The 12,005-nt window shown below is 38.5% G+C and overlaps 1 protein-coding gene across 1 annotated transcript; it reads left to right on the top strand.

Annotated features, from left to right (window-relative positions):
* Positions 1–2,499: 2,499 nt before the first annotated feature.
* Positions 2,500–11,348, top strand: LOC104492608 (SERTA domain-containing protein 2-like). Its single transcript, XM_010135192.1, has 2 exons — positions 2,500–2,619; positions 10,493–11,348. Exon 2 carries the CDS (start codon positions 10,497–10,499, stop codon positions 11,346–11,348), a length of 852 nt encoding a protein of 283 aa, XP_010133494.1. The 5' UTR covers positions 2,500–2,619; positions 10,493–10,496.
* Positions 11,349–12,005: the final 657 nt, after the last annotated feature.

Below are 12,005 nucleotides of genomic sequence, written 5' to 3'. Positions count from 1 at the left end.
CAGCCGGAGCTGGGGAGGCCGGCGACTAGGGCGCCTGGAGCGGGGACTGCGGTGGAAGTTGTTAGCGCAGTTATAATTAGCTTGGCCGGGGTCTCTGGTAAGCTGGGGAGGAGGAAGGGGGAGGAGTGTAACTTTTCGCAGCTCGGGAAGCCCAAGGTTGTCTCTGGTTACTGCTGCCCACTGCCGCGGGGGGAGGCGCGGGCGGCCGCCGGCAGGAAGTACCAACTAGTCTCCTTCCACAAAGGCCAAATGGTGGCAGGCTCCCTTGGGTTTTATTAGTACTTGTGCGCTCGTAGGAGTGGCTGCAGGGGGGGGGGCAGGAAAGAGGCTTTCCCTGAGTCGCAGCTTTTTAATTCTGGCACTCATGATCGCTGCCTCTTGAGAGTTACGACTTAAGTATTTGCTGCAGTTGCATTTTTAATAGCAGGTTTTGTTTGTCTCAGTAAACGCGTTTGTTAGTCTGAACTACAGGTAGGTGTGTAAGACTGGAGAAGTGTAAGCCTGGTCTCAGCTATGCTTATCGTAAATTCATTACACTTACAGATGCAGTTAATAATTTCTGGCCCAGGTAGGCCTGGATTTTTTCAATCTATGTTGGAGCAGTTAATTTCGAAAAACAAAGGTAGTTTTCTACTTTGTTTTTGATTCGGCTAAGATTATTTAGTTCAGGCAGTTAACTACAAGATGAAAATACCATTCACATTGAGAAGAATGCTGTAATCTCAAACTTCTAAGGTGACCTGTGAACAGGTACTAGGAAACTGAGAGGGAAGACAGTGAAAGAAAGTCAAAGAAAAATTATCTACTGGACTTATATTTAATTGTGATTTGCAACTACTGTGTGTCTTCTGTATTTTTTTAAACATTGTAAAAACCATAAATCATATAATAAAGGCATTAAATTTGATAACTCTTTGGACTTCAGCTCCTTCTATTAAAAGGTTAGATTTCTAAAAACAACTAACAGTATTAATTTTTTATTAATGCTTTTTTCAACTTTTTTAGCTTTTTTTTAACTAAGATGGTGAAGTTAAAGCTTTTCAACATTTTAGTATGCTTGTCTGCTTTTTTAAGATTCTTTAATGCTAGAAAGACATCACATTCTAAAATATTTGTTCTTTTAAATTCATTGTATAGAAAAATGCACTGTGTACACATCCCCCTGTGACCTAACAAGTACACTTCAATAAACCCCAATAGTGACCTTCTCCAGTCCCATTGTTTCAAAGCAGATAGGTTATGTATCTTCATTTGTCTCTTTTCATTTTTTTATTTGCAAATAGCATGGATCTAGTTGTGGTGGGGAAGGATTCAGCTTCTGGAAGAAGGAGGGAGATATTAATTACTGTGTTTATTACTGTGCGTTAGATTTGGTGTTCTTAGGTCACGGGCATTTTACTGCTGTTTTACTGCATCTTTACAGTTCCGAGATTCTGTAAACGGAGGAGCCCTTTGCTAGCATCAGGCTATGAGTTGCTATGTAAGATGAACTGTATTCGTTTACTTGTCCATCTGTCTAAATGTAAGACTGACTTTCACTATGTATTATTTTAAGATTTGTAAAATGATGTATGAACTCTTGATCCCTAAGGACTGTGTTTCTCTGGATAGGTACTGATCCTTGCTCTTGTGGTAAATTGGCTTGCTGTAGTTGGGGGCAAGTGTCTGTGTGTGTATGTATGTTATACATGTTAAATACAATGCAGACAGTAGGCTGTTAGCCCGTATAAGGACTTTAATTCTTGAAATTAAAAAACTGATTCTTCAGGTGGTCTTGAGACCTCAAGAGCATGGATCGTGCAATTCCCTCCACATCTCCTAGCCTAGTCCATAGTTTACTGTCACTTCAGCCTTTTCACATTTCCCAGAGTTTCCAGTGCCTTGATCTAATCCATGATTTAATCCATGTGGTCTCTAGCTAAACTGCAGATGTTGCTTTGTCATGGTTCTGATGAAAATGATGCCACATTGAATATTACACGCAGTCATAGGACAACCTGCCAGCCATCTTCTCGTACTGGTTTTGTGTATGCTGAAAATGAGGAAAGTTAGGGAACTTAATAAAAATCTAACTCCTTTTGCAGCCCGTAAGTGTTAGGGGATAATTCTGAAATTACTTCTTTACAGTTCATGGTACTGTTTCTCCTGATAATGTGATTTCAGATACGATCAAAACTGTGAATTGGTGTTCAGTAACTTGAAGTATCAGTGCAAGTTCTTGTCCTAAAGCCTAACGCTTAGAGGATCAGCATTCTATTCTGTAGTATTTAAGAAAGATAATTTCCACATTTTATGTGGTCATAGGTAAACCTTTTAGGTCTTCTTATCACAGTATTCATGAACTTCAGTTTCTCTAACTTAGTTTAACTGTATTAATAGGATTTAGCACAAGTAGTTCAAAAAGTTGTATTGAATTGTGTTCGTAATTCTGGTTAAAAAAAAAAAATCACATAGTAATGAAATACTCTGCTGTTTGGTTTTTTTTTTTTTCCCCCTTAAGTCACCTCATCCTACCTCGGTGGATGGCTTGGTTGCTTGAAGAGTTCAAGACTCTTGGATGACCACACTTTATGCAAAATCTGGAACCTTCCTGCCTGGACTCCTTTCCATTTTCTAAGGGTAACTACCAGTATGTTTTTAGGAAATCTTATGTGCATAGTGCATGTTCTGATAATCATCTGTAGATGGTTTTTTTGTGGGTTAGAATGGTAAACTGAAAAATAATTCTTAAAAACAGGGTATATACTATAGAGTGAAGTGCTTTCGGCATAGTAAATAATATAAACTCTTTGGTTTGAATGTTCTGGATTTGCGGTCCTTTTTTTTTCCTTTATAATGAGGAAGTATAATGTAGCAGAGAATTTAATATTGCTCTAAGATCACATTTCTTGTAAAGTTGTTAACTGAGGCCTCACAGTGAGGTCCACTATTCAGCTGCTGAAATTGAGTGTTGCAGTCTGCTCTTGTGAGGAGAAGGCACTTTGGATACTGAAGAAAAGTTGTGTGCTACTCTGTTAGAGAAGATTTGAAGTGATTACTGATTTGGTTATTGAAAATTTTGTACCTAAATATCCTATATAGCGAGCTGGAGTAAATGCATGGCCCTCTATCAGGAAAAGAGGGGTTTGGGGGTTTTTTTGCTTACTAGCTTCTACTGTTAGTGGTCCAATTTTTCTGTTAAATTTGGGCATGCCGATTTAATAAGCTCTAACTTCTGCTATTAACTGATCTTTATTTAGCTTACTGTAAGTCTAAAATACATGTCAGTGTTATATAGATGAATACACCCCGTATCTCTGTATTTGAAGTAAATAGATACTGTAAAGAAAATGGATTGAGAACTGCTCAGTTGATTAGAACAAGCTGTGAAGAAGTGTGTCATCCCATTTGCAGTTCTAATGATCATTTGTCTCTCCAGTGAGATACTTTGGTGGAACCGTGGTGGTTTGGTTCTTGTTCTGTGGATTCTTTTATGTTCTCACTTAAATACAGTTTAGATTTAATTACAGTTTATAGATTTAGTAACTCTTGATCATGTGTTAGCTTTTGTTAACTGCTATTGATCCCTAAGTGATTCCAGGCCCTCCTTCTGCTGCAAATAAATCCACCCAAAATTCCTGAAAAAAAAAAATCTGCTAAACACACACCCATTAAAAATATACACCTGAGAGCTTTATTCCTACATGCAGAACTAAAGACACAAGTGTACAGGGGGAGAGGAAAGAGAAGAGTGACAGTGGGTTAGTTTGTTTTCTTTTAAAGATGGAAGTTTTTCTCTGCCTAACTCTGGCACTGCCTCAGCAGCTTTCTGTATTAGCCTCTAGTGACAGATACTGGCCATTGAGAATACGTTTCATTTACTCTTTGTTGTAAACAGCACAAATCCACTTGTTTTAGCCTGTGGAAGGTACGCATCCCAAGAGAGGAGTTTCTTCTCCAGGGTGAAATGTTGTGCTCTGAAACTTAGCTGCAGTAGTTTGTAGAGCAAAGATCTTACCAGTGCTTTATCAAATAAAATGGAAGATTAAGGAATTTTTCAGATCCCGTTAGAGATAACATAAATAGGTTGGGGCAGGGGGGTATGTGTGCATGTTCAAACTGTCTTTTGAAGCAAGGTTAAAATTACTCCTGATTGCTTTGTAAACATTATTTCAGCTCCTAAAATACCAGTGTATGATACATATTTATTCTCTGCTTCCACAATAGTGAAGTGACAGTGGGACGGTTATAAATTCGAGAGTTAATTCCTTTCTAGACTCAGCCTTCTTCTCGTGCCTTTCCTTTACTTAATGAATACTATTCAGCCTACTCTTATTTTCAAAGTGCAGGGAAGGATGTTATGTACATCCATAGGTGTGTGGTTTTGGGGTTTGGTTTTTGGATGTGGGATTGGGTTCAGAATTTTGAAGCATATCTTTTTTCTTAGTTGTTTTAGTAGTAGTGGACTTCGTGGTATTATAGGTCAGGATTTGGTGACAAAAACATTGATGTTAATTCTCCCTTTTTTGAGCAGATGTTTTCTGGTCACGTCTACCTCCTGTAAAGAAGTTGTTACATAGGAGTTTAGGTATGGGAGTAAGCTGGTAGGACTGCACTCCTCCCTGTATGCACACTTTTAGCCACTTGTGCCTTCCCCAACAGTTACTCATCTTGGCTAAACTGCATCAGGGTGGAGGGCAGTGGGCAGGGGGTAGGAAGGCGGTGGACTTCAGTATGTTTTTGTGTATTTTAAAATGCCTTCAGGCCCAAATTGCTTTTTACTTTTGTATTTCCTCAGATGTTTAATCCTTCTTCCCTCACTTTTAATTTTTGCTAACAGCCAAGATGTGATCTTACGGGGATCTCCAGCTCTTGCTGAGGACACAGATCAGATGCCCTGTTCTATGTAGTCTGACAGCTTACTGTGTTATATAAGTCATGTTTAAGTGATCAGTGTTAAGTCCGGATAGGAGAAAGGATTTGCCCTGTGTCTGTTAACTGTACCTTCAGCCTTACCTTTTTCTTCTGCAGCTTCTTATACAGGGTATACTAATGAAGAGCTGGTCTACCGCTTAATTAAAACTATTAATGAAGTTGTGTTGCCTAAGCTAAAATGTATGTTGGGTTAGGGAAGAATTATCAAGTTGCATACATCAAATAATTCTGGAAAATAACCATAACTGTAGGAATGTTTGCCTTCCTTTGCACTTCCTGCAGGTAGATGTGTGCTTCTGAAAGGTGTGTCCGTGGAAGAGAGGAAAGCAGGAAATCGGGATCCATCAGCTTCAACCTGTCACTAATACGAGTTTACAATCCCAAGAGACTTCTGTCAGTTTTTACTGTTATGTGCTTCCAACAGTTAGGAGCCAAAGGAGACTTTGAAAGGGAATTACCTGAATTACAGTAGCAAGGAGTCTTTAATTTTGATTTTAATACTTAAGTTACGTTACTGAAAACTAGACGGGCAACTTTCACTCGAGGTGTTTACACCTGTTCAGATTGCTATTTCTGTCCTATGAGAAAAGTTATTTTTTACTTTGGGACAGTCTTGCCTGAAAAATGCAACACTGGCTGTATGAAAAGGATCGAGCAAATCTGAATTTATTAATATCCTAAAAAGAAAAGCCAGAAGGGACCACTATCAATGAAATTATTTTGACCTGCATAGAGCAGGCCAAGTACTTTATTGATAGTCCTGATATTCTTAAATGTATTTTTTAATGGTAAATGAATGACTCTTGTGTAGGTGGCTATAATGTTTGTTTTGCGCATGAAAAGTTTGTGTTCAGACAATACTAACTGTGGCAGTCATGTTTTATATACTCATGTTTTTGGAAGCTTTTCTCTAGTGAAAATTATATCTCTGTGCAGTTCTAAGTTCTTAACATTGTTTAACTTGCTCTTAAAACCTTTTTTTTTTTTTTTTGGAAGGTGAAGAAAAGGTAATTAAATAGTTTGCCCAGATTGAAGTAATATAGAGTTTTCACATGCTGCCTTCTTTGTGACTGATGCCAGCTGTACTTCCTAACTGTGTCAGTGGCAGCTGCACTGATCAGACCGTGTGACAGATGGAGCTGTGTTTTTCCTCTGAAATGGTGGCATGAGTCCTGTATTGTCCGCAAGGCATCGTGGTGTGAACTTTTCTTGGTGGTGTGGAATGTTTCTTCTGAGTAGCTGCAGGCTGACCAGGCCTGTTTGTTTTGTATTCTGTGTAGATTTGCCAGCCAGGGATGTGCCTCTTCCCTCCACCTTTTTTGGGGTTTTTTTGTTTGTTTTTTTTTTAAACCTCGGTACAGTGTAGGGTTACAGTGCATGGATCCTTCTTCCCATCTTAGCAGGGAGGAGTTTATGCAAAATGTCCTCCATAGAACTGGAAGGAACTGAGCAATGTATTGTCAGGGGCAGAATTTCTATGTACAGGCTCCTTTGTAGATCAGTGACATGGATGGAGAGTTTGGCGCTCTGAAATGTAGAGTTCGCTTTGCTTCCTTTTCTCCATATCCACCAAATAATTAAAAAAAACATCCAGCCATAAATGGCCTGCGGCTCAGTTTGCGTTACCATGAGAGAAGATGAGAAAATGCCAGAAAAAAATTACCAAGATGTGGTGTTCCTCATTGTTCTTGGAGGTTTTTTTGGTGACAAAAGATTCTGAAATAGTTTCCGAACTCAACAAAATTTGTTTGCTGAACTTTTTCTTAAAGTTCAAGAGAAGGGTGACTTAGAGCTTTCTCCATTTATTATTGAACAGCTATGTATAGACCTCACATCTGAAGTTGGCAGAAACTTTTAATTTTTGTTCAGTTTATTTACTTACAAATGACAGAGTTATCAGATTGGCATGTTGCAAAATCTTGTTACTTGATCCAGTTTTTTGAGATCTGAGTAGGTTCCTAGTTAGGCTGGAGAAACGAAAGTGCAGTTTCTAGACACTCCTTGTGTTTTAGTGTGCCAAGCTTGTGCTTCTTTGAACTGGCCGTGCCGTTCTGTCAGCTGCTGGAACGGACTGACAACGGTGCAGCAGTCACTCAGTGCAGGGTTGCTGGGCAGGGTGGTGTGGGCTTTCGTGTGGACTTCTGTTTGTTTCCCTTAGCACCAGAAACGGGAGTGTGGGGAGCACTGTATAATGAAATAGTGTGATGAAGATCTTACATTGCAAAATAATGCTATCAAAAGAGAGCATTTGACTAGTGTGTGAATTTGGGGGTTGGGACATGTACGTTAAGACACAATACTACAAATGGACAAATTACTTAAAATACAGAGTAGATTGTTAAGGATATGACCCTGACAGAAATTCTTGTTCTAGAAAGTAAAGCAAAAGGCCTGATAAAATGTAGATTAGCTGGTAACAAAGGGGCTTTGTATCTTTTGTAGGTCAGCAGCTGAGTGTGTTTGACAAGAACTGAAATTAAATGTCTCCTGTAGCAACCATGACACTAGTCATTTTTAAATCCACTGTACCAGCACTCCTCTCGTTTTCATTAGCCTTTTCCAAATTTTTATGTAACCTCTGAAGTCATCTCACTGTTGGAGGGAGACTTGGGGATCCGTGCAATTAGGCAAAAAGTCATACTAACCAGGCAGAGTTTCTAAAACAGAAGATAAGGTGGTGTTTGTGTATTAAAAAAAATCTTTGCAATCCAGAGAGTGGAGAGTCTCGTTAAGTAGAAACATTGCTTGCCCTGTTTTTATGTTTGAGAGTTCTGTCATGGTGAAGCTTTGTTACATACTTACAGAATGCTCTGGGACAAATTTTGTAAAGGAAATTTGAGGAATGAGAAGGAGTGTGTCTGCATATGTGACCTTGAAATATTTAGTCTCGTTAGACTGTGGTATGAATTTAAAAGTTAAACATTTAATTTTAGGTTATTGTGAAATTACGTATCCTTGCATATGATCTTTAAGCTTGCTTATAGAATATAAATACTAGCACATTTTTGAGATGTTAGAAATTAACGTTATCTTCATTTAAATAGATAAGTCTAGTATTTCCTGTGTATCTGAGTGTAAATATATCTTTTAAAAATACATTAAAAGCAGTAAATAGTCAAAACAAGCATTCTGAACATATAAAATGCCAGAATTACTGTTCCCTGTATGGTCTTATTTCATTTCCTTGTGAGTATGAATTTTTCTCTGCTTTAATTGGTTAGTTCAGAGGAAAAAAAGAAAAAACTAGTGTATGGGAAGTGTGGTGCTTAGTGAACAAGTAGCCGTTTGATGTGTATTTTTATTTTTCATAGTAATAGTATGGGGTAGTGCCTTGGGTAGTACACAACATTTAAATGCTAGTTAAAATGGAGAGTTAATTTTTTATGAGTTTTCTATGATTTACAGACCCTAATTGTCTTCATGATATGTTAAGAGGTGGTATATTTAGCAACAGTTCTACTGTGAAGTCCTGCATAATAGTGATTTTCCATAGATTGTGTCTAAAGTGATCAGTTGCTGACAATTGTTGTCGATTGTGTTGGGCATCCTCAGTCAAACTCACACACTGTCCGACCAAATACTTTCTGTCATTATATTTGGTGCCTGAACTTTCTATCCAGATTTCTTCTGGTTTTGTTTATAGTTGAGTGCTCAGCCCTGTCTGGTTCTGTTTGAAGTGGGGGGCTGGAACGGGGGACTGATAACGTGGTGAGTGTGGGAAGATCACTTAGGTGAATAGGCACACCATATCCAGACACCTTATGGTTCTGGAAGAGGTTTAGCTGGTGCTGTGACAGTTCAGCAGAGAACTTTGGAGTGAAACAGACTTCCAAAGTTAAAAAATTGCAGCGTTGGTAAAATCAGAAGCAATTACAATTTTTCATTGTTCTTATAGTGAACCTGTCAGTAAACTGAACTATAGGCCAAACTACTGCATGTTATGTAAAAATACATTTCATGACAAATATAATTTAATCCAGATATGTCCTTAAAAAAAAAGGTGGGTATGATCAAGAAGTCTTAAACCTAAACTCCTTTAGCAACTGTTTTATCTTGTGTGCCTCTTTGAGAAGTACACACTGCTTGCTTACTTTCTGTTCCTCCAGAGGAGCTGAGTTCTCCAGCAGTCCTGTCTAGGCAGATGGATGTAGCCATGGAGCCCTGCAGTGCTTCCTGCAGATCTGGAGAAATCCCAAAAGGAAAAGAGGCTTTATCCTGCTGCGTTCTCCTTGTCCCCAAAAGTCTAGCAACAGGCTAGCAGCTGGCAGCTGTGGCGATCAGCTGAGCTATTGCTGGCAGGATCCAGGACTCACATGAAAAGGAAGTTAGGAGGCCCTCTGCAGCACGCAGGGTCTGGATAATTGTGTATGAAGGATATGCCCTTAATCTGCCACTGGGTGTCTAATTTATCATTGCTTAATTTTTTTAATTGTTCGGGAGTCTGTATTCTGTGGACATATCAAGATGTGTGTAATCAAGATTTTACCCATTGGCTGTCCTGTTGTACTCCTTTTCTGTGTTTGTACAAGTGATTACTGCTTGTCCCTAATAAAACATTTTATGTTTTGAATGGTAATTGCAAAATATCCAAGCTGAATTCGTTTGGATCGTATATTTAAGTGTGCATGCATACAGTTTTTGTTCCACAATTTTCTAGACCTACCATATATTTGAATGCAAAAGCACACAAAGAGAGTGAAAGCAACTATATTCCAGTTCTTTTTTTAGCTAGTTACCCAACCTGATCACTTCTAAAATGCCATTTGAGAGCCTCATGCTGGATATCCTTAGTGTTAAGTCAGTAGCAGGTTGTGAACCAGCAGCCGTGAGCAGTGGTCTGGCCAGATTAGCTAAATGCTGAGAGCCAAACTACTAAGCTATGGAATGGGTGTAAGGGTCCCATGGGAGGCCCATTGTTGTTCTTGCTGGGTCGTTCAACTGTAGTAAAACAGTTTTTAAGTCACCAAAGAAGAGGGAAAGAAATGGGTTCTGTAGGGAGTGCTCAGAGACACTGAGCTAAGACATGAAGAGTACCTTCATAAGATAAAAATAGGTGTTGAAACTAGCTTTAAAATCTTACCTGCTGTACCTAGGAATGAATGTTAAGATGTTGAAATATTCCGTGTAGTTATTCTAATCCTTAGTATAAGCATCTGTTTTATTTGATGTGGACATTCAGATATTTCTCACTCACAAATTTTTGTAAGCTATATAATTTAAATGGATAAGAGGCTAAAAAGCTCACCTATTAAAGATTTTAAATAAATTAATATTCTCATAGCAGAGTTACAAGTAAACATTAAACCCAAAACTTAGAAATATATAGCTTTTTTAAAAAAACAGTTAACTATATTTGTTTCATGTTTCCTATTTAAAAAAAAATTGTTGTGAAGCTGGAAAGTGTCTTCTCAATGAAGGGAGTATCTTATGTAGGATTTTATTCCGTCTGTCAGTGTTCTATGGTGTTAGAGTCTAAGCTGACCTGTACATAGTATGCTACAGACTTTTCAGATGTCTGTTGAGATCTTGTAGAAGTGATAGTCTTACCCAAGGTAAATTCATCATCTTTCTCTTTCAGGTTCATGTTGGGGAGAGGTCTAAAACGCAAGCTGAGTGACTATGAGGAGAACATGGCTGGTCTCTCGAGTGCCTTTGATTCCAGTCGAAATCTGCCATATCCACTTAAGAGGCAATTGGTGCTTAATATGTGCCTCACCAAGTTACAGACATACAAAATGCTGGTGGAACCGAACTTGCACCGCTCTGTCCTCATAGCCAACACAGTACGGCAAATTCAAGAGGAAATGAGGCAAGAGAGTAATCAGCAGCCAATTAATGTCAGCCCTGGCTTTGCTCCTAGCTCTCACAGCTACACAGGGATGGAGTCATCTGGGATTTCTCTTCAGTTGCCTTCAGGTATTAGTCAGCAAGAGTCCAGCTGTTGCGATTTGCGGTCTGTAGAAGACCCAATTGAAAATAGCCTGCTGATAGTCTCAGATGATGACATGTCATCTGCTATTTCATCTATTCTGAAGGATTTAGACTTTGTAGAAGATATAAGCCCGCCTACTTGTCTGGTTCCTACTGGAGATGACCAGCCAAAGTTTCCAGAAAATACTGGTCTAAAGTTAGAAGATGATAGACAGGATTTGAAGGGAGCTGAATGTGTGTTTGGCTCCTTTGAGATTTCAAATTCAACTAGTTACTTGAAGGATTTGGCAATAGATGACATTTTCGAAGATATTGACACGTCAATGTATGATTCAGACTTTTGTTGCCCTCCCCTAATGCCGGCCAGAGCACCATCTCTTGCTACAGAAGAACCATTGAAAACCTTCCCATCTTGTAATTCTTCTTCAGCAAACAACATTCAGATATGTAGAACAGATCTGAGCGAGCTGGACCACATCATGGAAATTCTTGTTGGATCCTGATACTTGTTTTACCCAAAGATACTTTTTAACTGCCACTTGCATTTGGTTTCAGGATAAAAGCCACTGGAAAAGTTGTAAAGAATTCTTTAAAATACAAACTAAAACCAATTTGTCCATAGTGGGATTTTCTAAGTAATTCCAACACTTATAAACCAAAAAGTGGCATTTTTTTTTAATATTTATTTATCAGAACTGTGCAATCATCTTTTTCCTTCCAGGGTGTATGTGGAACAATAGGCACATACCCTTATCACCCCCCATGCCTCTTTCAATAAACTTTTTTACGTGCAATTTTTAATTTGTCAGAAGAATTTACATGCAAAACAAATTTCATATGAGATGATCTTTTACAAAGCCTCCACTTTATTTTTAATATCAGAGTCTATGCCAGGTTGGCATACGTCAAGTTGCGTAGTTGGATTGTGTGGATTGCAGACGCGTTACTAGAGATGGGTATATTTTAAAAATGAGACACACTTTGCTTTCTTTTGGTCAGAAAACCAGATCAAGACACTTAACGGAGTCTCTTGCATTTTCTAAAGCATTCAGAACTATTTATTTTTGTAAATTTTATAGTCTTTCTACATTTTACTACGTTATTTCATCATAGTTCAAATATAATGGACTTCTAGTTGGATGTGTTTAGCACTACCTCTG

This window comes from Buceros rhinoceros, unplaced genomic scaffold (assembly GCF_000710305.1).
Source record: "Buceros rhinoceros silvestris isolate BGI_N320 unplaced genomic scaffold, ASM71030v1 scaffold27474, whole genome shotgun sequence".
Lineage (NCBI taxonomy): Eukaryota > Metazoa > Chordata > Aves > Bucerotiformes > Bucerotidae > Buceros > Buceros rhinoceros.
Note: the sequence above shows the minus strand (reverse complement) of the source record. Positions and strands in the feature narration are given on the sequence as shown.